The 24,500-nt window shown below is 40.6% G+C and overlaps 3 protein-coding genes and 1 long non-coding RNA gene across 9 annotated transcripts in view; 3 read left to right on the forward strand and 1 right to left on the reverse strand.

Moving 5' to 3' along the window:
* The first annotated feature begins 104 nt into the window (after positions 1 to 104).
* cldn35 (claudin 35) lies at positions 105 to 2,538 on the forward strand. Its single transcript, XM_088364753.1, has one exon. The coding sequence runs from the start codon at positions 1,286 to 1,288 to the stop codon at positions 2,036 to 2,038; it is 753 nt and encodes a 250-aa protein (XP_088220879.1). The 5' UTR covers positions 105 to 1,285; the 3' UTR covers positions 2,039 to 2,538.
* Positions 2,077 to 3,404, reverse strand: airim (AFG2 interacting ribosome maturation factor). The gene is made up of 4 exons (XM_088364755.1): positions 2,997 to 3,404; positions 2,737 to 2,916; positions 2,542 to 2,660; positions 2,077 to 2,472 (listed from the first exon to the last, which is right to left on the reverse strand). The coding sequence occupies exons 1-4, from the start codon at positions 3,263 to 3,265 to the stop codon at positions 2,432 to 2,434; spliced, it is 609 nt and encodes a 202-aa protein (XP_088220881.1). The 5' UTR covers positions 3,266 to 3,404; the 3' UTR covers positions 2,077 to 2,431.
* A 48-nt stretch (positions 3,405 to 3,452) lies between these two features.
* On the forward strand, positions 3,453 to 5,462 carry cdca8 (cell division cycle associated 8). Its single transcript, XM_088364754.1, has 9 exons — positions 3,453 to 3,590; positions 3,785 to 3,877; positions 4,023 to 4,151; positions 4,271 to 4,338; positions 4,402 to 4,484; positions 4,564 to 4,659; positions 4,739 to 4,868; positions 4,949 to 5,035; positions 5,123 to 5,462. Exons 2-9 carry the CDS (start codon positions 3,787 to 3,789, stop codon positions 5,150 to 5,152), a joined length of 714 nt encoding a protein of 237 aa, XP_088220880.1. The 5' UTR covers positions 3,453 to 3,590; positions 3,785 to 3,786; the 3' UTR covers positions 5,153 to 5,462.
* Positions 5,463 to 11,999: 6,537 nt separating this feature from the next.
* LOC148379973 (uncharacterized) overlaps positions 12,000 to 24,500 on the forward strand; it is a 56,059-nt gene continuing 43,558 nt past the window's right edge. For 5 of the 6 annotated variants that reach the window (XR_015854986.1, XR_015854987.1, XR_015854988.1 and 2 more), the window contains exons 1-4: positions 12,000 to 12,118; positions 12,675 to 12,746; positions 15,653 to 15,799; positions 19,773 to 19,912. This is a non-coding gene — a long non-coding RNA (uncharacterized LOC148379973). Of the gene's footprint in view, positions 12,119 to 12,674; positions 12,747 to 15,652; positions 15,800 to 16,820; positions 16,975 to 19,772; positions 19,913 to 24,500 lie in introns of all 6 variants that reach the window. The other variant, XR_015854989.1, reaches the window with a different exon arrangement.

Below are 24,500 nucleotides of genomic sequence, written 5' to 3' on the forward strand. Positions count from 1 at the left end.
TTTAGGCCTCTGTGTGCATGACCTTTGCCGCTAGAGGGCAGTATTGGCTTAGAAATTGACTGAATATCCTGTGTGACCTCACAAGGTCAAAGTGAGGTTGAAAATACAAAATACTAATTTCTCTGTCCAGCAGTCAGGTGAAATTGCATATGCAACAATATGAACATCACTTTAAAAAAAAAAAAAAAAAGAAACCAATCCAGTTCCTACTCAAATTGTCATCCCCCTCTCGAACCCGCCCCCGCTTTGTGTCCCAACTGGTTGTCATGACCACTGTTACCTCGGTGAGCTACAGAAGAAAGGAAACCCGAAACACAGATCTTGATGATATATTTAATTCATTAGCACATTCAGGTTGAATGTACATTATGCAGAAGAACAGCATTTCTATATATTAAAAAAAAAACAATATTTTACCATTTAAACAATTCCACTGCAATTAATTTGAGGATGTATGAACCAAATGGCAGCGTTGGTATTTTTTCATACAGCCAATTTATCTTCTGGCTTTTATCAATTTCAAAATTCTTGTTAATCCTTTTATTGTGAAAGCAACTGTTATGTTTTATAATTGCTCCTTTAAATGGAACGTGGCATGAGGTGAAACTGCGTAATCTCCTTTGTAAAGGACCCCATGTTGTTTTTGTGTCAACTGATCCACTGAACATCCATCTCCCTCCCTTTGTTGACCCCCCCCAGACTCCCCCCACCTACCGAATGGGGCCACGCTCAGTATTGCTCCCCCAGATTTGAAGAACATTCTCCACGGTGTTCAAACCGACTTGATATCTCCACACCGATTTGGACCTTGTTAGCTTTCGAGGAAGGGGGAAGGGTAAAAGCGTGGAGCAGCTGAAGTGGCTTCATCAAGGCTTGGAAAACCTGAGTGCTTGTTATCGGCGCAGAGCCAACACTGGATGAAGATTTTTGTTTTTCAAAGGAAATCTGACGGTTTCTTCTTGAAGATATTTTATTATTCACAAGACGATGTGGATATTTTTTTCCAAATAAGGGCCTGGCTGCAGATTTCTATGACCTATCAAGGTAAAGCTCCAAATTGTCATTGTCAAACCTGAAAGATAAATCAGCTGTAGTAAAGTCTGGACCTCCTGAACTTCAATTGGGCATCAAAAGACTGCCACAGGTGGCTGCACAGCTATTGCCTACTCAATAATGCATTGAGTCAAGCGAAGGAATGAGAGGGAGGAGAAAGTGTGTGGCACTGTGATCCTTTTCAACGGATGGATGTCAATTACCAGGAGAAAGTGGGAGCCATTTCCCTTGGATGCTTGGGGTAGCAAAAAAGTACACTTTGGAAGATTTGAATTCTGACCAAAAGACTTCAATCATGGTTAACACTGGCATGCAACTCATCAGCTTCACTTGCGCCGTCACCGGCTGGATCATGGCGATAGCGGTTACGGCTCTGCCTCAATGGAAAGTGTCGGCCTTTATCGGCAGCAACATCTTGACGTCAGAAATCAAGTGGGAGGGCATCTGGATGAGCTGCATTTACCAGACCACCGGTCACATGCAATGCAAGACGTACGACTCCCTGCTGGCCTTGCCTCCTGACATCCAAGCTGCACGTGCCCTTATGTGTTTGGCTATCTTCATGGGCTGGCTCTCCTGCACCGTGTCCTGCTGCGGAATGAAGTGCACCACCTGTGCCGGAGATGATCGCCAAGCAAAAGCGGGCATCGCGCTTTCCGGGGGGATTCTTTTCATCCTGACCGGCTTGTGCGTTCTTGTTCCTGTTTCCTGGACGGCTAACACGGTCATTCAGGATTTCTACAACCCCAACGTACCCGTGATGCATAAACGAGAGCTCGGCCAGGCTATTTATCTAGGCTGGGCCGCTGCGGTTATTTTGATGATTAGCGGAGCTGTGCTTAGTAGCACGTGCCCCCTGGCGGAGAGGGGGGGGAGGTACCGGAGGGGGTACGTGGGTCGCAGCTTTGCTAATTCACCTGTTTCTGCACCTAATCTGCCCAAAACCATCACATCTACAAGTCTCCCACTTAAGGAGTATGTGTAATGAGAAGCAATAGCATAATGACAAAAGAAGCTATTCAATTATTTGTCAATATTCAGTGTATTTATTTGTATTCAAACTTGTGGTTTGTACATTCCTTGTATTTTAAAACGAGTGACTGGAAAAAAATTGTTTTGTCCTCAAAGACCCCAAAAAATCTTCGGTCTTCTATGATGGCTTGTTATATGTTTTAGCTAGTTATTTCCTAAAGCCTTGATTGATAACATTCCCAAATGTGAAATAAAAGCAATTTGTTAAAGTGTGGATCTGTTTGTCCTTTTTGTGAGCTGTATTATGAAATGTATTAAGTTTGAAAAAAGAAAAAACAGGATCCTATTATTATTTTCAGCTGTCCATTGCATTGTTCCTTTGAGAGTCTCATCTTTTCTCCGCCATTTAACCAGATCCAATGAAGAAGGAGACTTTGCAAAGTGTATCTGAAATTGGAAAAAGACAAGCATGATTTTTAGTATTAGGTTGTTCTGATCAGTATTATTGATATCAACCTGTGATGTGATCCTCTTCGGTGGGAGAGTCCAAGTCTTTCCATCTCTTAGTAGAAGATCCCAAAAACTCGAGGTTGCCTGAACTGAGTGTGTGCAGCAGCGTCTTCCTCCTTATGAATCTGATCACATGATTTAAGGAAAGGCGCAACAGATCGTGTGATACAATTCCAATCCAAGCATTAGCAAAGAGGATACTGTCGTCGATAGTGACGCTCAGCATCCTGGAGCCACTCCAGCATGTCCACGACGGATGGGATGATGGCTGAGCGCTCGGTGACAGTGACCAAATCCAGACTATCTGTGTTTTGCTCATACAACTGGACAACTGTTGAGACCTGGTTACTCAGCGAGTCTCTCAGTGAGTGGAGTGAAGCCCTAAAAGAAAAAGTTATATTTAATTGCATTAAATCTGGAGCTTTGCACAGCAGTTTTGGTAATGATGCATATTCACTTACATATTTTCATTGAGTTTGCACAACACCGTATCCATGGCTTGCAAGAGCTTGAAACGCAGCAGTTCCTCTACTTCTGGAAAGTCTTTAAGAGGCGTATTAGAGATCTGGATGTTGGAAAGCGCCCTGGATTGCTCTGCTAAGTTCTGCAGAGATGCCATCAGAGGGATGCACTCTGCTAAAACGCTCGTCCACATCTTTTGGTGGTTTTCGAGATTATGGAAGCTTTTTCGCAATACTTGATGGATGGTTAGGAGGGCAGGTTTCGACATTTTGGGGCGGCCCTGAAAATATAGTTGAATCGAGACACATTAATTTCGATTTTGCGTTCAAAAAGACACGCTAGTCACCATGTTGTTCTCATTTCGAATATTTCCATGTTGCTTTTTCGACGATTTCCGGTTTGGCACTGTAAACAGATGACGTGTCACACACCTATTGGTCCCCTCTTGACGGGAAGTGACGTAATGAAACCAAGCCCTGATTGGTGCATTTTGTGTTAACCTTTTCCGACGGGAATTTCAAATTGTATTGCATCCTGCAAACCGCTGTTCAAAGAAGGAGAATCATAAATCGCATTTTAAAAGGGAAGAGACGGTGAGTAAACAACCCAGATAATATCGGAACATGCTAGATTTCTTTAAATGTATGTAAAGGATTAGACGAACCTAAATGGCTTAAATTACCTTGTAACTCCCATGCTAAGCTAATGCATTATGCTAATACTTGATGAATTTTTCAATGACGCTTATAATCAAAACATTTTGCTTTTGCTTATTGTCTACATTCAGTCATGGCTCCCAGGAAAAGAACCACCAAGCAAGTGAAAAAACAACTCAACAGCTCTAAACTCAACGCATTTCTGGAAGATTTTGATGGTGAAGGTAAAAATGTGATAATGTGATGAAAAAGAGACCTTGATATATATAATAATGCTTCCCCATTGTTTTTTAGCATCCCCTAAATAAATTCCTTAATGTTTGAGTCCAATGATGTTTCTTAATTGTGTGTTTAAAATTGTTTTAATAGTACAAACAAGATTTCATCAACTGCACGAGAAGGAATTCCACTTGTTGAAGGATCTTCGCAACAGCTACAATATGGCTATCATTAAGCTCCCATCTGATTATAGGAAAATGACTTGGTTGGAAATTTTCAGTAAGTGCAGTATTGTACAAATGTCTTCCTGGTTTATCCGCAGTTTGAGATGATTGTCACTCTACTGTGGCATGATAATAATAACTTTTTTTCCCACTGCATTCTTGTCTCTAACACAGCGTCGGAGCAGAAGAATGCAGCCAAATCTGTTTCAAATGAAGAAAAGGCACCCAAGACTTTGAAAAAGGTAATAACTCATTTTGATTGAGATGCATTGTGTCATTACCACAACCACTTCTTCTGCATTCAGGGGAGACCTGCAAAGAAGCCCCCAACTACATCAAAACGTGCAAAAGCTCTGTCAATCATCCAACAAAATGGACCAGTCAGAAGGTAGGAGATGATATTACAACAAATAAAGATAAAAGTACCATTTATTATGTGATGGTATTGCTGTTATCATCATTTTTAGATCATCAAGGAATCCCACGGTGACTCCCGCCAGGTCCCTGTTGGACACCTCCATGATGGGAAAAACGCCCCTCATCACGCCACGCTTTGACCCAAGGTAACCGCTAGATGTGGCGGGCTTAGTTTAACCAAAGGTCCAAATGCATGACTCACCTTTTGAACTTTCTCCACCTCAGACTTCCCAACACTCCAGGCTTGAGAGTTCCTCGCCACAAGGAGAGAGTCTTCAGCTTTTCCGTCAACGGCTCGCCCATCGCTGACAACAACGATGAGATTATTATAAATGTCCCAGTTGGTAATGGAGAGGTGAGTCCTTGGCAAATGTAGCTTTCAATTTCCCCCTAAAAAATGGATCTGAATAACATCAAGTTGTTTATTTTTTTTAGAGTATTCAGCTGCTGGCTAGTCAGGTGGATTCAGTGGATCTGTCCACGCTGGGCGAAACCGCCTTGAGGAATATTCGCCTTTTGCAGGTCTACCCATTATATATCAACACTGCAGGTTCAAGAGCCAAATTCTTTTTTTTTTTTTGCCTAAATTTTTCTCTCTTTCTCCAACAGAGTCGTCTCTCAACACTGTGTGAATCCTAGCTCGGACCCAATCGTCTCCGAAATAGTTTTAATATTTGTTTGACGACTTTGATTGCATATTATCCGCTCGCCTTTTCTTCCTGATTTCATCCTTTTTTTTTTTTTTTTTTTATTTTTAAATATTTTTTCCAACGCATTACCTAGAGTTCAATCGCCTGTATATGCGGGTTTTAAATGTTCAGCTTGTATACTGTATACATTATGTAGTGGTCTTCGCTTTAATTTCTGTAATCCCTCTGGGTGTTCTGCCATGTCTGTTATTTTTACTTCACACTCTTGTACATAAAAGGAGTTGGCATTGGATTCATCACATTAGTGGAGTTTTTATTTAGCCTTTATTTAGAGTAAGGGGTTGCAGTACCCCGTATTGGTCGCAAGAGAGCGCGCTTTAGATTAGAATGTCAACTGTATTGCTGCAAAATAGTCACTAGATAGCAGCATTTCTTCATTGACTAATATTTTTTTGCAGGGCTTCGGCTCTGACTGCCCTTTCATACAATAAATGCCTTTATGAGAGCAGATTTAGATACTTCACTCAAATTATTTATTGGCCTTTTAAGCTGTACTGACTGCAAACACACACAATAGATTTTTCTGGTATCACATATGTCATTAAAGAAAAAGTCCAAAATTTCCTTTTCCACTAGTCCAAACATGCTATTCAGATTTAAACCGTCTTTGTGGGACATGAAATCAACTTTTACTTCCGCTCAAACTTCCCTTTGTCCTTTCATGACTTTGTTTGCACAGAGGGATATTCGTGAGTGGCGCAAGTTGGCAGCCTCTCTCTCTCTGCTGGCACAGGAACATGCACTCTGACCTTCAAGGACAAGTGAGCTGCCAATTAGAAGCTCGTTATGGAGCCTAAAGAGCTCATCAGGGGTTTTCACCTGGGAAGAGGCGACGGGTCGGGCCTAGCCTCACCTTGGGTCCTTGCAGACGAATGCACAAATGCTATTTCCGCTTGCTTCTGATGCATATGCTACCAAGCAATGGGACTGGAACTCTGCCCCAAACAGACAAATCCTGGCCCCTTCCATCTGTACTCATCTTAAACACTTGATCATCTGCTGTCACTCAGCGCTACAAAAAAAAAAAAACCTCCAAGTCACCCACAACGACAGATGCTGTGATCAGCAGTGCATGGACTTCAACTCCCTTGTTGGGTGAAGTCTTTGCACACCTGCTCCACACATCCCAATCGTCACGGTTTTGCTCGGATCCTTTATTCTAGTTCTCTCGGTGGGTGGAAAATTGCCATATTGCACGGATGGCTCAGTTTTCACTAAGCACGTGGGCAGTGGTGCAGTGACAGGTGCTGCATGAATGGGGAGGACTTTGAGGTCACGGAGCAATGCTTCCACATAAATCATCTGAGGAGATGTGCAGGATGAAGGACTGGAACCTGAGATACTGGAAATGGAGAACACACCAAGATACTTGAACTCAATTTGAGCACATCACACGCAAGTAAGTAAAATCAGGTACTTCACATGAGAACAATATTTAATATTTTTATTTTTTTTTCTGAATCACCCGTTATAGCCAAATTGAAACTTTGTTGTAGTGGTCATCTATCAAAATTTAGTTTTTTTTTTTTGTCAACACAAAGTTCAACATATTTAAAGTGACAAAAGAAATTCGTATTGAATATCCATTTTTGTGTGTGATATCTAAAGTAATATTTTATAATATTTCAAACCCAATCTTAAAACATTACCGCAAAACTAAATGTATTACAGAGGATTTGATTTAAAAAAACAAACAAAAAAAAAACCCAGTACGACTTTCCAACATAGCTCTTTAACGCCAATTCCCATTTAAACAGCGATTTAGCGACACCCTGTGTCAATCTAGGGAACTGCAGGTACCAGCAATTACCAGATCTTTTGGGGGATTTGATTATTTTCTTCCCCTCTATTGTAAGTTATGTTCTTATAGACATTTTGTCCACTTCTTCCTCTTCTTATCTTCCTCCAGTTTGCATCCTCACAATTGTTTTTTTTCGCTGTAGCCATTAAATGTGGTTTCCTCAACAAAGCTATTCTCTCCTCCTAATGGCTAGAGCCCTTTGGTTAATTGAGCTCCCAACCCTGGGGAACCTGCCAAATTTCCTGCCAAGATGGATGAACCTGGTGGGGGCATGTTCTCCCGGAGAAATGAATTCTCCATCGCGTCGGGGCCGCCTATAAATCCCATCCGTCAAGTGCTCCCCTAATCGATTTATTCACGTACTTACATTGCCTGCTGCCACTGTCTCTCACTCAATCCATAGTGAAACAACCAAGGGCTGGCACTGTTCTTTTGCTATGTTTGTCAGCATAAAAAAAAAAAAAAAAAAAGGCCACTTGACGACCCAAAAATGATGATGTGGTGAAACGACCCACTGCAGGGCTGATTTGGAAATAAGACTGAACCACACATGTTGCATTCCAGACACGTGTTGGTTGGGTGGCCAGCAGGGTCCTGATGGTGTTTTGATGGGCGGCCCCTGATGACAGGTGGGATTGAAAAGAACATCTGCTGCCATTAAAAAAATCCTGTGGAAATTAGGCTCTGAAGGAAGCCAAGCAGGAGGTTGGCTGATGGTGCAGGGACAAGTTTTTCCTTGGGCGACACTAAAAACAAAGATAGTAAAAATATTTGTCAGTAAAGGACATGATAGTTTTTTTTCTTGTGGAATATAAACATGTTTTAAATTAAGTGTTGGCAAAAATTAATTATTATCTCGTTAAATTTCCACTCTTTGGGTAGTTCAGCTGTCATTTTTTTTATCTTTAAATTTAATATCAGTGACTAACATCCTACACAACAGGTGAAAAGTGTGTTCATTGCAAATAACCACTTTTCCAATCAAGATGATGTGCAATGTATGCAAAACTCCACATTCTTTTCACGCAAGACTCGTCCCGATTGAAAAGCCTTTTCTTATTTGGCTCAATGAATATGTGATGCAAATTCCAGGCAAGGCGACAGAGCAGGGATGAAATAAAGTGAATTCTCACCTCATTAATTATCTCCATTACAGAAAAGAGGAGGAGTGAGGCAATAAAACGAGTCGTGCTAGGTAGCAAGTAGCAACGGGGCAGGCATTGCCTTTGAGAAATAATTAAAGCCTCTTTTGCAAGAAAGCCTCCCGGGAAAATCCCCATCTTCTATATGGTCTTACAATTGATGTTTGCTTTAGCAGCTCCTCTGTATAAAGCAGACCTTCAATAAACTATATCGCCCTATTTGTGAGAGTAATGCAGCCCTCTGCGGCCCTCAATTAGGTATAAATGACACAGCAAATTGGAAAATTAGGAGGGGAGGGAAGGATAATTTGCTCCCAAACAGGCTAAAACCAATTCATTAGGAGACTGGGAAAGGAGACAAAGGGTCCGAATCTGTCCTTGAACAAAACAGACCCCCACTCCCTCATATTTTTTTTATTTTTTTAAAGTTCAGATGTCTTACTGCTCACCTTGGGTTGTGCAGGGGGATTATATTTATCATTTGTAGCATTGCAGGTTTTCCGGTAATATGATTTAATATTTATTATTATTTATTATAGATCTGAGATTGAAGATATATTTATAATCCCACTGTTTGAGTTATTCTTCAACATGTTTATTAAAATACCCCCGCTCTAAATTTCAGTGGTGCAGAACTGCTTTGCACAAAAATTTAGCTTACATAAGCAACTCTAAACTATTAATCATCAAAAGGGAGGGGAGGGGTGGGGTAGTGGTGCATTTAATTGCATATGGATTAAACGATTAGATTTTTAAGGGGAGTCACGGTGTTGTTGCTCATATGTAAAATTTGTCCCTCAAATGTGACACCGAGAGGCCTATAATAGTGACACTTATCATTGTGGGGTCAATCAAATGCTTTATTGTAACACATCCCTTAGGTGCTATCTGGATGCACAACCCATAAACATATCATCCATTTTTTTCCCCCTCTATAATAAAAAACAGCTTTAAAAAAAAAAAAACCCTCAATTTCCAGCTCTTTTATTAGAAGTGATATGATTAGAGGGCCTCAAGAGTTAGAAAACAATGACAGTAACACACACACATGCGCGTGTAGACACGCTACACAAAGTTGTACAAAGATGTTGTTAATTAATCGAAGTTGAGTGACAGCACAGTGAATATTTCAGACAATTATTTACTTAAGAATGGTCTGCTGGCTCCCACAGCTTCGCTTGCCATCTGTTTGATTAATGTTCTGGCATAACGCTTTATTTTGAATTAAATGGAATTTTAGTCAGGAGATAAAACAACTCTCTGTCGGGCAGAAAATGTTAACTGTAAGTTTGACGTTGGTTGCTAGGCAACCGGACAGGAAGTAGCCTGGTGCTTTTGTTTTGGATTTGGAAAGTAAGTCTCTCGGTAATATATATTTGTTACTATAGCGACGGAAGGAAAAACATTGAAGATCCAGCGTCAGATGAATAGACACGTAGGAGTCAAGGTGATGCTCCCATCATTTTCAAGATGTTTATCTCTGCTCGTGGAAGCTGAAGCTGGTGCGTAAAAAAAATAAATAAATGCTGAACGGGCAGTTCAGCAGTTATACATCACAACGCTTTTGACCTTCACATCCTGCCGGGGTGACTACTGAAACGTGTCAAGCCCTTTTTTTTGTTTCGCAAGAAAAACCACGCAACCCTTAGATGTAAATAATGCTATTAACTGCCCCCCCCCCTTTTTTGCAATGGTGGCTTCCGAGTGTAGTAAAAAGGACGGTCACTGCAGATGGAACCGATATGAGAGTCCCCTGGCCGATTTGAACAAAAGTCTGCTTTTAAGCATTTCCTAATCACATGCAGCTCTTATCTTCCTTAGATATCTTTTCTAAGACTTAGTTCTTGCTGAGTAAACACAACCCCGCTTTTTCCTTCTCTGATATCCTTTATTTTTTGCCCTCTGTTCCCCCCACCTAAATCTCCAGGATTTTTCCTCACAAGCACAGGAAGCAATATTAAAACAGATCAACATGGCCTAGAAAAAAAAATAAAAAACAAACCTCTTTAGCTTGTACCACTGTGACTCGGAGCCTGCGGCAGGGTTGAATCAAGTTTGGAAACTGCTTTTCCCTACACCCTCCAAAAGCCTTCAGAAGATTACGGCGCTTGAAAATCACAATCCACTGATGTGCAAATTGGAGTCAAGAGTCAACAGGAGAATGCGGCTAATGTACACGGGTAATTAACATTTCCTTGTCAAGCAGCATGTCGCAGTGGGAGGATTAAACAATTCCAGTGAAATTGCAAAGATCAGAGTCCAGCACTCTGGGATGGGTGTCGTTTTTTTAAATATTTATTCCGTGCGGAAGTGTTGATTTCAGTTGTGAATTGATAATTAATTGAAATTAGAATCCATCGTTTCCACATCGGGATGCCAATTAGCAGTGGAAGGTGGGTCCCTTGCTGAATTAGGTGTTCCTGCACAAATGAGATGATAATAACAATCATTATCGTTATCACAACGATGATTTGCTGCAAATCCAAGATCGGTTTACAATTGAGTTTTAGTTCCAATGGTGACATTTAGTGAGGCCTGCAGGGTCCATAATGAATATGAATGAATGGATGAATAATTTCTATTTTTAATGCAATGTGGAATTATATTTTTATTTTTAATATTTGGAATATAAAACCAATGTTTTCCTTGTCTAATAAAAAAAAGAGAAATAATTCAGCCTTTTAATGTCGCATTTTCACTCCCCAAATGACTCCTTAATGTCAAATTTATGATGCCAATACAAAGTGTCAAATGATAATCTGCGTCAATTCATCGCAAAATCGCAGAGTGAAAGAAAGCTATTACGTCGAAAATCCTAAAATGTCTCGAAAGCGATGGCTGTTAGTCATAAATACACATGAATAAAGTCAAGTTAAGCAATAAGTGGCTGTCACATTACCATTCTAATAGGACATCAAATCTAAAAAAAAAAAAAAAAAGTCAGTAACCATTCAACTGTACTGTCAGAAATTAATCAAACCACATGAGAGCTTTTCTTGCACAAAAGGAATTTTCAAAGTGGTTGAAAAGTATTGATTTGACGCCGGCGTCTTTAGCAGTTTTAATACCGGATCGATAAATGTCATCTGTGTGAGCTCGCAGATGGAAATGGTTTTCCGTCACCTATGACCTTTATTATAATCTGCGGAGATTATATATATGTTTACCATCATGCATTTTAAAGCTTGTCAATTTATTTTTTTAATTAGACAAACATTCAAATATTAATTATGCAACAATGTGCTTTGTATAATAAGGAATTGTTTTCTGTAGGGTTTTTATTTTGTCCCCCATCATGGTACCTTGTTCCCATCCTTATTTTTCACCAATCCCCTGATATCCCGGTGGCTATATTACACCGCCAAGTCTATCGTTGGAGGAATCAAGGCAATAAAAGCTTTATTTACTCTTATCTGGAGCGGACCCTGAAAAACGTCACGGTATAATACAGACTGAGACACTTTTAAAAGGCAACCAGGTGAAAAAAAAAATCCAGGTTCCTGTCTGCTGGCAGAAATTTCCTCTTATTTTCATTTATTAAAAAGCCTTATAGCTTGTCACTGAGAATTGCACAGGATTGCTGGAGATCCCGAGTAGCTGAGAAAAATCCAGGTTACTAAAAGTCAAATTCTTCCCTGAGTATTTAATAATGCATTCTTTTTTTTTTTTTAATAACACAAAATCCTTAATGCTGGTTACTTCCAAACCCTTTTTGTCTTCTATTTGTGTGTCCTTGGTGTTTGTTTATTTCTCTCTGGAAATGCACAACCTTCACTCTAAACTTCATTTCCTTGAAATTGTTTTTCCAAGTGCACTCTTGAAACCTTCTTAGCATGCAACCTTCTCTTTGTCACATTTTCCACACCCACTTGAAAGACACACCTGAAATCAGTGTACTCTCCCATGTGCTTTATCCTAACTTTCTTCCAAGACAAAGACATTTCAAAAACAGGTAAATAACCAATTTGATTGACTTTTTGGGTACTATCTGGGAAATATGTGTGTGTAAATTTTGAAAAGTGACATACTTAAGCCAAAAAGAGAATCTGCATGACCTAAAATGGCGGCAAGCAGCTTTCACTCAATAGAAGTCATGTGGAATTAACAACAGGGTGATAACTCGCCCTGATATTTCCAACTCTGCTGCTTCTTTGTCACAACAGTGACTGCTCACTGTGTTACATAAATATTTAATCTTATTGTGAGAGTCGCCTGCAGTTAAAATTGAGGGTGAGGGACTGCTTTTTTTTTCTTTGTCACATTATCATGTTAGCAAGTGACCTTGTTTCTTGTTGTGCATGACACCAAAGTCAGAATTATATTCGTTTCAGAAAAAAAACAAAAAAACATGAAGATGCAAACACACACTTTGAATTTAAATAGCGACAATTGTAGCATTTTATCCCAAGTCTGACTATAACCTAGAATTTTATCTGTATAGATGCCTTTTATTGTCCTTGGAGTGTTTCTGTGAATATAACCTATTCTTTTCTCTTTTTCAAACCAAGATGACTGGGATCAGTGGCCTTCATGTAAATATCCCCCGGTGACGTGGATTCAGAACAAAAGGAGTGTATCTGGTGAGCAAAGCCCGCCGGAGTCTCGGGTTGGGACATCCCCAGCGGGGCTAATCTATCACCGTATGATTTATAGTCTTTACATAGAAAGGGGGTGGAACCAAGATAGAAGAAAAAAAACCAAAATTGCAGAGTAAAAATACCTTAACCTTTTTTTTTTTTCCCCGACTCAGCACATAGCAACCCGCTCATTACTCACCGGGTTGGATACCAAATACATTTAATAAATTATTCAATTGTTGGTTGATTAATTTCACCAAAAGGTTTCATTTTATCGTCCATCGGCGTGTTTATAATGACTCGAATTATCTGTCTGGTTTATTCATAATGTGTAGTTTCAGTGATGAGATACTAATGAAAAGGGTTATTACTTCCAATGGTAGCGATTCAAAGTGTTTTCTCTGCGTTGGTTCGATAGCGTGCACATATTAAAGGCAGATATAAGAGTTTGTGTAATTGACAATCTAATTGTGCCAGCGGAGGAATACATTAAAGTTATTAGTCTTCGCACAGGCGTATTGTTTTCACCAATATGAGTTTGTATGTGTGCACATAATAGGCTGAATGCAGGTCGATAGAATTTGACATAATTCAACGGGGCTTGTCAATATTGTCAAGATCTAGACTTGATTACATTTTGGCAAGCAATAGATTGGAAATAGATTGGAAAAAAAATAGAGGTGAGATGGAAAAGTCATCCATGGGGGATTTGGTTTCTTCAATTGGCCAGTAGAGGGATAAGATAATTTCAAATATCCATGTTTTTATGCCGCTTAAATTCTTTGGGGGTCACATGACCATGAACTGGTTGTTCAGAACCAGCCCGATCCATCACACCTCAGATTTTCTACGGCTGTAAACGACTAGCTTGGTGCTCCACAGCTGAGTGAGAAAAGGTCAAAGGTTATTCTGCCATTTGGCTTCACCCAGTTTGGCGTGTATAAAATCTCACTTGGGTTTATAACCTGTGTGGTGGAAAAAAACATTTTCAAAGGCTGCCGGGATGCAACAACAACTCAATTCCGAATGAGAGTTAAATATTATTTGTGCCAAAAGTGAATGTTAAATGCTTATACGGTAATGGCCAGTTGAACGACCATATAAAAGAATGAATTAATCTCACAACGAATAAAACCTTTTCAATTAGCATTTTAATACTTGCCGCTTGTAATATCCCGGTGACCACTGCAAATAAAGATAACAGCTCAATTAGTTTGAACCGCTGCCTTGTTACTCCATAAAGTGCTTTGTAATTTACGCTAGTAATCACCGTGTTAGCGAGACTTGAGGTCATCAATTCCATTTTTTAATTTTTTTTCATAAACAAGGCCTCACCTGACCATGGTGGCCCACCTCAAATCCCTTCGGGGGTCCTTCCAGCATGCAGACCCAGGAAGTAAATCACCTGCATTGGGAATAAGGTTGGGGACTGATTGCCTTTCAACTTTGTTTGACCTTTTTTGGGAGGGTGATGCAAGAGTGCACTCATGGGAACGTCATGCCTGCTGAGTTAAGTAATAAGGAATAGCCAGGCTGGCTTGTATAGAAGAATGTAAGGAATCCTATTATTAATTACTTTGGGGGATTCTAAAGGCGTCAGCAAAAATGTCTTCGCGCTTGTCGTCTCATTACTGTCCGGCTATTTCAGCAACATCCTCCTCGTCCCGCATCCCGAGCGCTGAGAGATTATTAAAAAGATGTTGCACATAAACAAGGAGAAGTTATGAATTTGTAAGTAAGCTTGAAGTGACTGCGAGACTGCTGATTAAAATGTACACTGCTTGTCTCTGGTGACAAACATCCGGAGTTAAATATTAATATGGACGGTGAAAAAAAGTTGATTCGTATTAATAAAATATCAGGCAGTCTGTCGAAAGAAGTTGCCTCAAGTTGTAAACAGTCACTGTAAGGTATTATTTAAAAAAAAAAAAAAATTAATCATCTAAATGAATTTTTAAATCCAACTCTTGAGTCATAACAAAGTTTGAAAAGTAACTTTTGCTATTTGCCACGCAGGGACCGGATCGATACGGCAGTTCACCAAAGGGACACATTTCTGATTCATATATTAGAAATATTACAAAAAAAATCTTATATGAGGAGATTAAATTTGCGGGCTCTCGGTCGAACCCTCAGCGGGGAACCGAAATAACAGTGAGAAGAGGAGATTAAGTTTGCAGCCCCTTTTATTTGATGCTCCCAGTGCAGCAAACATGATATGGATGGATTAATAAATAATAAGTCTTAAAAATAAAACTGCTTCATATTGCAAAGTAGTGGGATGCTCTGCGGTCGAGCACAGATGTTCGCCGTGTAGGCTAAATGTGCTGCGCTTGCAGTCGATATTTCCTCCAAGCAGGTTCTTCTCATGGCTAATGGTTATTAGATGGCTAACGTTGATGTTCTCAACGCTTTTAATTGTCGGCTGAGAAACTTTCACGCGCCATATTGTCTACTTGGACGACTTCCTGATGCTGCTACGAAAACAAACAGTTTAGTTAGAAAACGGAGCAAGCTGTGCACAAACATAAAAAGATTTTTTTTGCCTTCAATTAGAGACCTCGGGAAGAGAGTCGAACAGGCTGGCAGTAAACAAAATGATGCCGTAAATAATAACAAATTAGTGAGCGAATTCGTTCAAATAATTGAGTCACTGTAATTTATTTATTTTCTAAACTGAAGCTCAAGTCAGACTCTTTCCTGCAAATTGGATTATTGTCTATAAATAAGTGTACATGAAAACCAGAAAAAAAAAATCCGATCTTCCACCTGAGACCTCATGACCTTGTCTCTCTGATCTGCATGGGTCCACGAGTTCCCCTTCCCGCCTCCTGTCTGATCTCTGATCCAGCAAGCGTGTGTAGATTGAGGCGCTCCTGACAAGTGACACCCTATCCATCTGTCCGCAGCTATTTTACCAGCAAAACCCGAGTCGTCGACACCTGAGTAATGCTCGACCGTCTGACCCCGTCCTGCATTTGAGCGGCCTGCACCCGGAGCTTGATTTCCTCAACCTGTCAATAGACGGACGGACAAACATGCGTCGGCGGTGACAGGTAACCCATGCAATTATTTTTCCTCCATCCATCACTAGAAGGAGGGCAGAGGGCAGCGCCATTTGAATTGGAGCTTTAGATAAATAGTCTGTCGGCTTGTATCTCTGTCAGGCCCACCCAAAGTCTGCTGCGACACTTATCAAGCCTGTCGCGGTATTTCATGTTTGCTTGACTTTATCGTCTCGTTTTTTTTTACCCCCACATTTATTCAGCGGCCGCCTTTTCCGACAGGAATGTGCTTTTAAGATGAGTATCGCTCCCTACACCGTATTATTTTATATTAATAAAAAAAAATAGAATAAATAATAATATAACAATAAATAAAAAATTAAAAATATATATGTAGAATAAATAATATAACAATAAATAAAAAAATAAAAAATAAATAAATAAAACATAAATAAATAATACATAATAAATAATAAATAAATACGTTTTTTCTCTTTGTGGACTGTTTTGAAACCCGAATCTTAGCAATATGGTCGTGTATATATATAAATATATATATATTTTTTTAAAAACCTGAACATAGGCTTCCACAGTTTCTGTTTTCCGTTAGTTGGATGAAGTTAGAGTTGAGTCCTCCTCCTCTCTTCACCCCTCTCCTTCCTGCCTCCCTTCAGACTACTTATTTACTAATGATGTGCAGCAAATGCTTACCCTAGTGTTTTCATTTTTCTCCTCCGACCTCTGCTTTTCACCTCTCCCATCTCGTCCAACCCCGGCATCCCCTTCATCCCCCTGTCATAGCTCTCCTCCTCACCCCCCATCAAGGTGAGACCTGGGTGGCTTTAATTGGCTGGTATCAATTAGAGGCAGAAAGCATGTGAACTCATGGGAGTGTTCCGGTTCCCCGCTTCCGCCTCCCTCGCCGACCGGACTTTGGGTTCATCATCAGACATGCCATGCCCTCCACCCCCTTCTGGCTCCAACCAAATATTCTCTTTCATTACATCTCCAGCTCTCCCTCCTTCTCAGTTTCGTTTTCCTCTCCTAACTCTCCTGTCCTTATCTATTCCAGCCGCCACTTTTAAATAAATCCCTGCGGCAGGGACTGAACCAGACATGGCCATCATGGGACCAAGAGGAGGCTAATGCCTTTTTAATGAGGCCTCGGCCACAATGTGACACAGTAAAGTGGCAGGAATCGGTGGCTGGTGAGCCCTTGGTCCAAGGTATTTATCACCTGAAAAGCTCTGATCCACTGTGCCTGTGGGAGGGAGGGAGGGAGGGGAAGATGGGTGGAAGGAAGGCTGAGGTTGAGAAGAAAGTTACACAAAAGCCAAAAAGTGGTTCAAATGTGACCATGAAACAGTCAAATAGCATCTTGGAAAAAATCATATCTTCTTACCGGGTTTTAAGTCCTGCCCACTTTTACTCATAGCAGTGATTGCAAGATGCATAGAGCGAAATCCTAATAACATTCACAGCGCTTTGACAGTAATTAATATTCTCCCATAGTGATTGCCGTGGCGCCTGAGAGAAAAGCGCCGCGCACGGATTGCCTTCTTTGAGGGTTTCTCGCATTATTATAATCCCATTTCATCTCATTTTAATACCCACTGGGCCGAGTATTCAAACATAAGATCTTGCGGAATTGCCCTTAAGTGGTTGAATAGGAAATAGCAAAGAAAAGCACCTTTCATTATGAACACACGTGATGGAATGTAACGGCCATGCACGCTCGAGGCGTGAAATGAAAGAAGCTCTGTCTATTTCGATGTGCTTGGCATGTCAATGCTTGTCCATTAAGACTCCCCAGGTCGTAAAAAAAAAAGTTCAGTGAAGTGGAAGTTGTTAAAAAATGGCCATCAAATAATTTTTTTATTGTGGTCCAATCAAAACTTTATTGTTTACATTGCGTTTCATTTAATGGACAGGAACGTTGTGAGCATCTAAATAATTCAACGCTAACCTCACTTCGTCTTAGCACTTCAACCGCTGACCCTTTGCTCTTCTCCAGAGCTTCCGTTTATCTCACTCGATGTAATCCTCCCTCTTTCAACTCGGGCTACTAATTAATTAAATCCACAAAGAAGAAAGCTCCTACTTATGGAACGCTGTCATTCAGAAACACAAGCGACCCGCCCGTTGTAGGCCCAAATTTCCGAAGCTGCTATGATTACATTTCTGGGACCAAAAAAATGGGAACATTCACATGATGGGAAAAAAAAAAAAGTCATAATCTGTTCTGGTGTAGCGGTTGCACGTTTTCCGAGATGATCCGCTGCTTCACCCTACGTTAGCCATCCAAAGCAGACTTGTGATTTACATTCAAATGACAGTGGAAATTTGACAAGATTAGGACGGCGCCCCCTGTGGGGGGGAAGATTTGTCTCGAGCTCCAGACACTGTTTGCTCCGGTAAAAGTGTTCAGCCGTGAGATGCCACCAGAGAATTGATGTAATAGGAGTGAAAAGAAACACACCCAGTCAAATACTAAATAACCCGTGCTGGTGTTAGGAAAAGAATACACGCCCTTCGTCTTTTTTTTTTTTTTTTTTTTTTTTTTCTCCCTGCTGCTAGCGTATGTTCCAGACAGCCATAAATGTTGAATGAGTCGGTGGAAGGCCTGGGGAAGGGGAGGAGAGGAAGTGAAGGGGAAAAAAGAGGGCAGAATAGCAATGGAGGATGCAGAGATGATTGCATGTATGCAATAAAAATAAATTTAATGACCTCAGTATTGTACCTCTCCGTTTAAATTCACCCAAAAGACTAACGAGCAAGAATCTTGCGGTGAGAGTTGAGGAAAAGTTCATCAAAGTTTCAACTGGCCTTGAATGTCCATCGCAGAGTGCTCGATAGCTTGCGTTAAATCAAAGCGATTTCCATTAATCTCCATTTGTGAATGGCTGACTGATTTCAAAACAAGCTCTCTTGATTTGACTGCGGAGGACACCAATTCATCACAATTTGTTCAGGTACTCATGGCTGGCGACTGAGTGCTTGTTTTATTCATCCGGCAAGTGGAACGCAATGAGAAATCATCTGTTTGGACAAGCAAGTCTTGTTTTGTAGATGCAGATGTGGCGTCGCCGTACGTTTCCATCGTTCATCCCTCTCTCTCCGTCATCTCCCAATGCGACGACAATGATTTAGGTTTGTTTGACCGGCTGCTCAATTATAGTCTGTTTACCCGTGCATAAACAAAGACAAACAGTAAATCTGCAAAACAAAGAAGCCGGAATTAGATAAAAAAAAGTTAGACACCATGTTAACCATATATTTGCATACATTTACGACAAGTTTTGTTTATAGGAACTTTTAGGAACTTAAATACGCCAAACTGGGTACTGTTCCAATACTTTTGGAGGAGCCCATTTATTGACTTTTATATGGTACTCTTCTCTGAGTAAACTGTTTAATTAAATCGGGATGCCTGCTGAACAGCAACAATTTTTGAGGATTTTTTTTTTTTTATTTTTCCCCCTCAACCTCCTTATTAATCTACCAAACTCTGTCTGCTCTGTCTCATCTGCCATTCTCCCTTCTTGCCCCCAAACCAGTCTTTCTCTCAGGGCTGATGCGAGGCAGTGATAAATACATCGACTTCCTCGTCATTAATCAGACCGCAGCTTGTCACTATCTGTCCAAAATGACTCAGCCCATCCCCTTGGGGGGGGCACCACAGACAGCAGATCCCTCCTTTTGCCATTTCTTCTTCTTTCCATGACAGTTGACACCCCCTCTGGTAGATGCTAAAAAAGGAGCTTGTAGGAAACATTTGGAATGAGCTCAATTTCATTATAAATTGATCCTAAAGTTTGATTTAAGTCTTAATAGACTTAATATATAGGCGGGTTTGGGGCTGCTTTGTTCCCTCAGGGCCTGGACGTATTGCTATCGACTATATCTTCTCTGTTCAGTTTCAGGAAATGACCCATCTTTTCTCAACTCGAGTTATCAGGCATGAACCACTATCACCAATGCAATCAGACTAACTAAGTGCTTCCGTCTCCATTTGGTCCCACAGACAGGAAACGTTGGTTGGACTTTAACAAGGTGCCTGTCCTTGAGAGATTTGTCTCGTCATCAATCAGCGGCGGAGTCGCAGCCGGCGGAGAAATTGAGGGATGGAGTGAAAGACCGAGAGAGGAATGAGAAGAGAAAAAGGTGAGGAAAGCGGGGGGGTTAATTAAGAGATGAGGAAAGGAGTGAATGAGGTTAAAGAATGCGTTTCGGAGATGTAGCAAGTTATCCACCTCTCACAACATTGATGGAATATAAAGCACACCTGAAAGCTCAATCCAGCACCACAAAATTTTTTTTTCTTCTGATTTATATCTACGATATAAGTCATGATCACCAGTCATTTGTTTTTGTGTCTCCTCACGAGGAAACCAAGTAAGTTTTACTGTCCCTTTATCGTCACACCACCAGGCCAGTAAAATTCAGCGGCGATGAAAAATTGCCAAGATATTTACAATCACATCGTTCAGCTTTTTGCAGGAAGACATTTTCTTTCTCTCATCACGTCTCACCGTGTGGGATGTGATGCCAATTTGTCCAATCACGTAAAGACGCATTTGGTAGACGACTCCAAAAAAAAAAAAAAAATCATTGATAGTGATGTTTCTCCTCTATCTCTCGTAAACATTTATTTGGCATGCTGCAGCCGTAACGTTGAAGCTCAATGGCAACTGTCAGAAGCAGAGCATGTGACAACTCCCTCCCGTGAGTTCAATTTTTTTTTTTTAAGTGACTGCAGTTTAATTGTTAAGCTCTGTGTCCAAAAATACATTCTTTTATGTTTTTGGGAAAAAAACATTTACCTCCACTGAGGCATTTTGGAAAACATCTAATGCCTCTGCATTGCTGCGGGGAGAATTGCACCAAAGAGTAACTTAATTTCACAGAGAATGTTCTGCTTGGTGTCCACGGGGAAACAAAAGTTCAAGGTTCAAAAAGTTCCCTTCCTTTCTTAGGAAAGAACTTTACAAATGAGCTATATCGACCATACCGAAGGTATCCAAAAGCAACCAGGGCTCCGAGGAGAAAAACACTTTTGACACAATGCGTGGCTGTGCAATTTCTTTTTTTGTGTTATTTATTTGTGACGCTGTGATGCCAAAAAAAAAAAAAAAAAGCCTTATTTATGATTTGCCAGCTGAGTTTTTAGTGATTTGAAAGTCTAGAAATCCAACTCCTATCTCAGTAATTTGTCATCAGAAAATCCTCCGGAACTTTCTCTATTTGTAGTATTGGTCGGAAATAAAACAAATGGTAGGCGACGCTAGTGGAACACCGCATCTCCTGTTTTCCAAAGGTATAAAGACATGTGGATCGATGGTTTGCGTCTTTTGATTGATGGACTGAAAGTGATGTATTAGTCATGTCAGAAGAAGATGCTGAAGGGGAGGGGAGGGGGGGAGTGACTCTTTTGTCCCTGTCGTTTGAACACTTCAGTGTTGTTTCTCATTTCCCCGCCGTTTCCTTTCCTTCTTGTCTCTCTCCGTGGCTGTTTTATTGTTGCCCTGCAGTATGTTTTTTAGATCTACTCACCTTGTAGCAAGCTAAGCTACATCGCACAAGTCTTGCCCTCCACGCAGCTATCGCTGTAATTCTGCAGAAGCTCTGTAAAAAGAGCCCAAGGCGGTCGAGCGGAAGAAACCGATGTCGTATATCGTGCTCCGTGTGCTTTGCCCTTGTCTGTCTCCGAGGCCTCATCACAGGCTGCAATATGTATCGCTGAAATGAACAATTTTTTGGTAATCATGTTGTGGAAAAAGCCACAAGGAAGAAAAAGATGAGGAGGTTGCTGTCTCGTTGTGCTGGGGAAACTTTGAAGCTGGTTTCGCATTTCAAAAAGTTCTTTTATTTTTTTATTTTGCTTCCCTAGCCTAGATCAAATTGTAATTCCTTTTTACGAATAAGCTAAAAGATTGTTGGAAATAATTTCCTCGAATGAACTTATTTTGCTCCTAATTAGTCCAAGCAAAACATTCAACCCCTCCTGGACTCCTTCCGTTTGCGTAATTGAAATGAAATATTCTTTTTAATTTTAACACCTTTTAAAATGCATCACAAAGTTTCTTGCGAGAGGCCAATCTGGCTAATGCTAAGACTCCATCCCGATGGCCTGGCTTCATATTCATGAGAGTGCCTGCAGGTTGCGGGGGGTGCCGCCGTTTTGTTTTCTCCTGTAGCACAACACAGACGAGTGCTTTTCCAACTGAGACTGATGCGTTTTTATGCGGCGAGAATTTTTCAATTGCATGTTTTTCAATTTGGGATGCAACATAATCTCCGGAGATACGACACGATTCAGTAGAGCCTGAACGCTTCAATTTTAATTTTGCTACGCTTTAAAACTTCTCGCACTGGTTTTTCTGGTAATAAAATACTTACACATGGAATACAATTTTGCTAACCCTCAGCTGACTTAAGTCATGTCAAATTTTATTATTTGATCCCCCTTGAATATGTGCGGAGGCACAAAAATTATGCAATATGATCATCGCTGAGTCCGCTCAAGGAAAAGTGACTCGGAATGATGAAGCAGCCTACACAGTGCGGACCTTCTTGTGCATCAGAGTCCTGACTCATATCTTTAAAAAAAAAAAAAAAAAATGACTAGCAGGTCATCAACATGTCTGCTGGCCTTGCAGGAGGACTCATGCAATCAGGGAGATAGCGGCTGACTTTTTTTTTTTTTTTTTCTTCCTTAGTGCGGAGTGCAATTGCCACTTCATGACTGAGTCAGAGTGTGACAGTCACCTCGGCCCTTCCTACACAGTGGACCGAACATAACAAGCTGCCAAAAAAGCAGGCAGACGCAAAGCTTGAGCTTTGCTATTGGACCCGCGGGGGGTTTAAGGCACTTGAGACTTTTTGCAAGGCCTGCACAATTGCTTGCCTTGCACCTTTTTTCGCGCTCTGCCTTTAATATATGTCGAAAATCCTATTGGGGTATGTTTATAATGTTTTCCTGTGAGTACGACGCTTCTTGTTGCCTCGATGGTGAGAAGAACATCCAGATTGCGATGTCATAATCAAAATTTATTTTTGGGAGGTCTATTTTGAGTGTAATTCCACTGTTGATCACTCGGTGGCAGCATACTATTTAGTTTGACAGTAAATTTGAAACGGGAAGTATTTTAACTCTGATTATTCAATTTCAAATAATCTGTAAAGATTTTTTTTAAATAATTCTTTTAATCAGAGATGCAAGAATTTTTTTTCCAAATTATTTTGCACTTTTTTTTCTCTCGCACATCAAGTTTTAATAAATATACATCACATACGATAGTAATATTAAAGCTTAGGCTCTTTTTTTTCATCTTAAAATGTCTTGACAAGCTAAACGAGAATGCATATTCAGGAGGAAACGATTGTTTTCCAGTCCTCAACACACTACACAACAGATGCATCTTGTCACGAATAAACACCAAACCAACTAAATGGAGAACAGATGATACGGCATCCCACACACGCAATTTCATTTCTTCATTCTCGCTGCACCGCAGGAGCTTCTCATTGCGGAAGATTCAGTGGGGAAGAAGCAGCTTAACACTTAGCAAAGGTGCGTGCGTGTGAGAGAGGTAGAAATCATGATGCTGTGAGAAATTAAATAAGAGTGCAGAAATATCTGCAGGGAGCCCTGGCAGCAACTAAAGGCGGCGGATGTGGGTGATGTGTGTGACAGCATGCAAACACACGCGCTGCAGTGAACCAACACAAAGCTCCGAGGAAATATTGCTGGTGGTGAAGTAGCACAAACAGACAAAGGATGCCTCATGGTAGCTTCGTATATGTAAACAAACAAAATTTTTGCATTTCTAACCTCTTTGACCCTTTGCATCAAATAGCAGTTTGGTTAGTGACCTATAGAGGGCGCTGTGTGACTGCACAGTCATCTGATCTGCTATTATCTCAAAGCCTGTGGTCTCTCTATTTGTCTTTTTTGCCTCTTGCATGCAAACACCCTCCATCCTGTCCGACTGTTGAGGATAAAAAAAAAAAAAGAGTGACAGAAGAGTGATGAGGGCAGGAAGAGAATGGCTCACTGGCACATGATTTGAAGATCATTGTGCCCCCTGAAATAGCTCGGCAGTTAGGAAGGTTGTCTGAAAAAATTAATAAGTAATGAAAGTGCGGCGGCGGAGCCTTTTGGGGGATGTGTGTGTTGTGTTAATGTTAGGTTACACTCATTTCTCACACGTTTCAGAGTAGATAGGCAATTTTAGTTTGAATTTTTGTATTATGACATCGGTGATTCGTCCATTTGTATATATAGAGATGTTCTTGAGTCAATGTTTTTCAAGTGAATAAATTGCAAAGCTATCAATGAGTCACCACTTGAAAAAAAACTCTGGAGTACTTCATCTGAAGAACATATGGAAGTATATAAAAATGGCAAGTGCACACAAGAGAGTCGGTTTCATGGTGAAATATCAAAAAGGTCACTCTCGCGCAATCTGTTCGACCCTTGACTGCTTGGATTTTGAGTAGAAATGAATTGAATGGATTAATTCTCGGGGTTAAATTTTGCCATCGTAAAACCTCAAGTATAGAACAGTTTTTTTTTTTTGCATTCTGATTCATTTGTATGTCAAATCATTAAAGACTCCATTTTGAATCCATTTTAAATTAGAGCCTCAGTTGGATGCTACACGGAATTATAAGAACAATATTGCTGCCATGGCAACCCCGCATCACCTCGACTACAATACAGGTGGGCCCACCCACGCACCTCATGGTG

This window comes from Syngnathus floridae, chromosome 21 (assembly GCF_059516105.1).
Source record: "Syngnathus floridae isolate MCC-2025c chromosome 21, RoL_Sflo_1.0, whole genome shotgun sequence".
NCBI classification, from domain to species: domain Eukaryota; kingdom Metazoa; phylum Chordata; class Actinopteri; order Syngnathiformes; family Syngnathidae; genus Syngnathus; species Syngnathus floridae.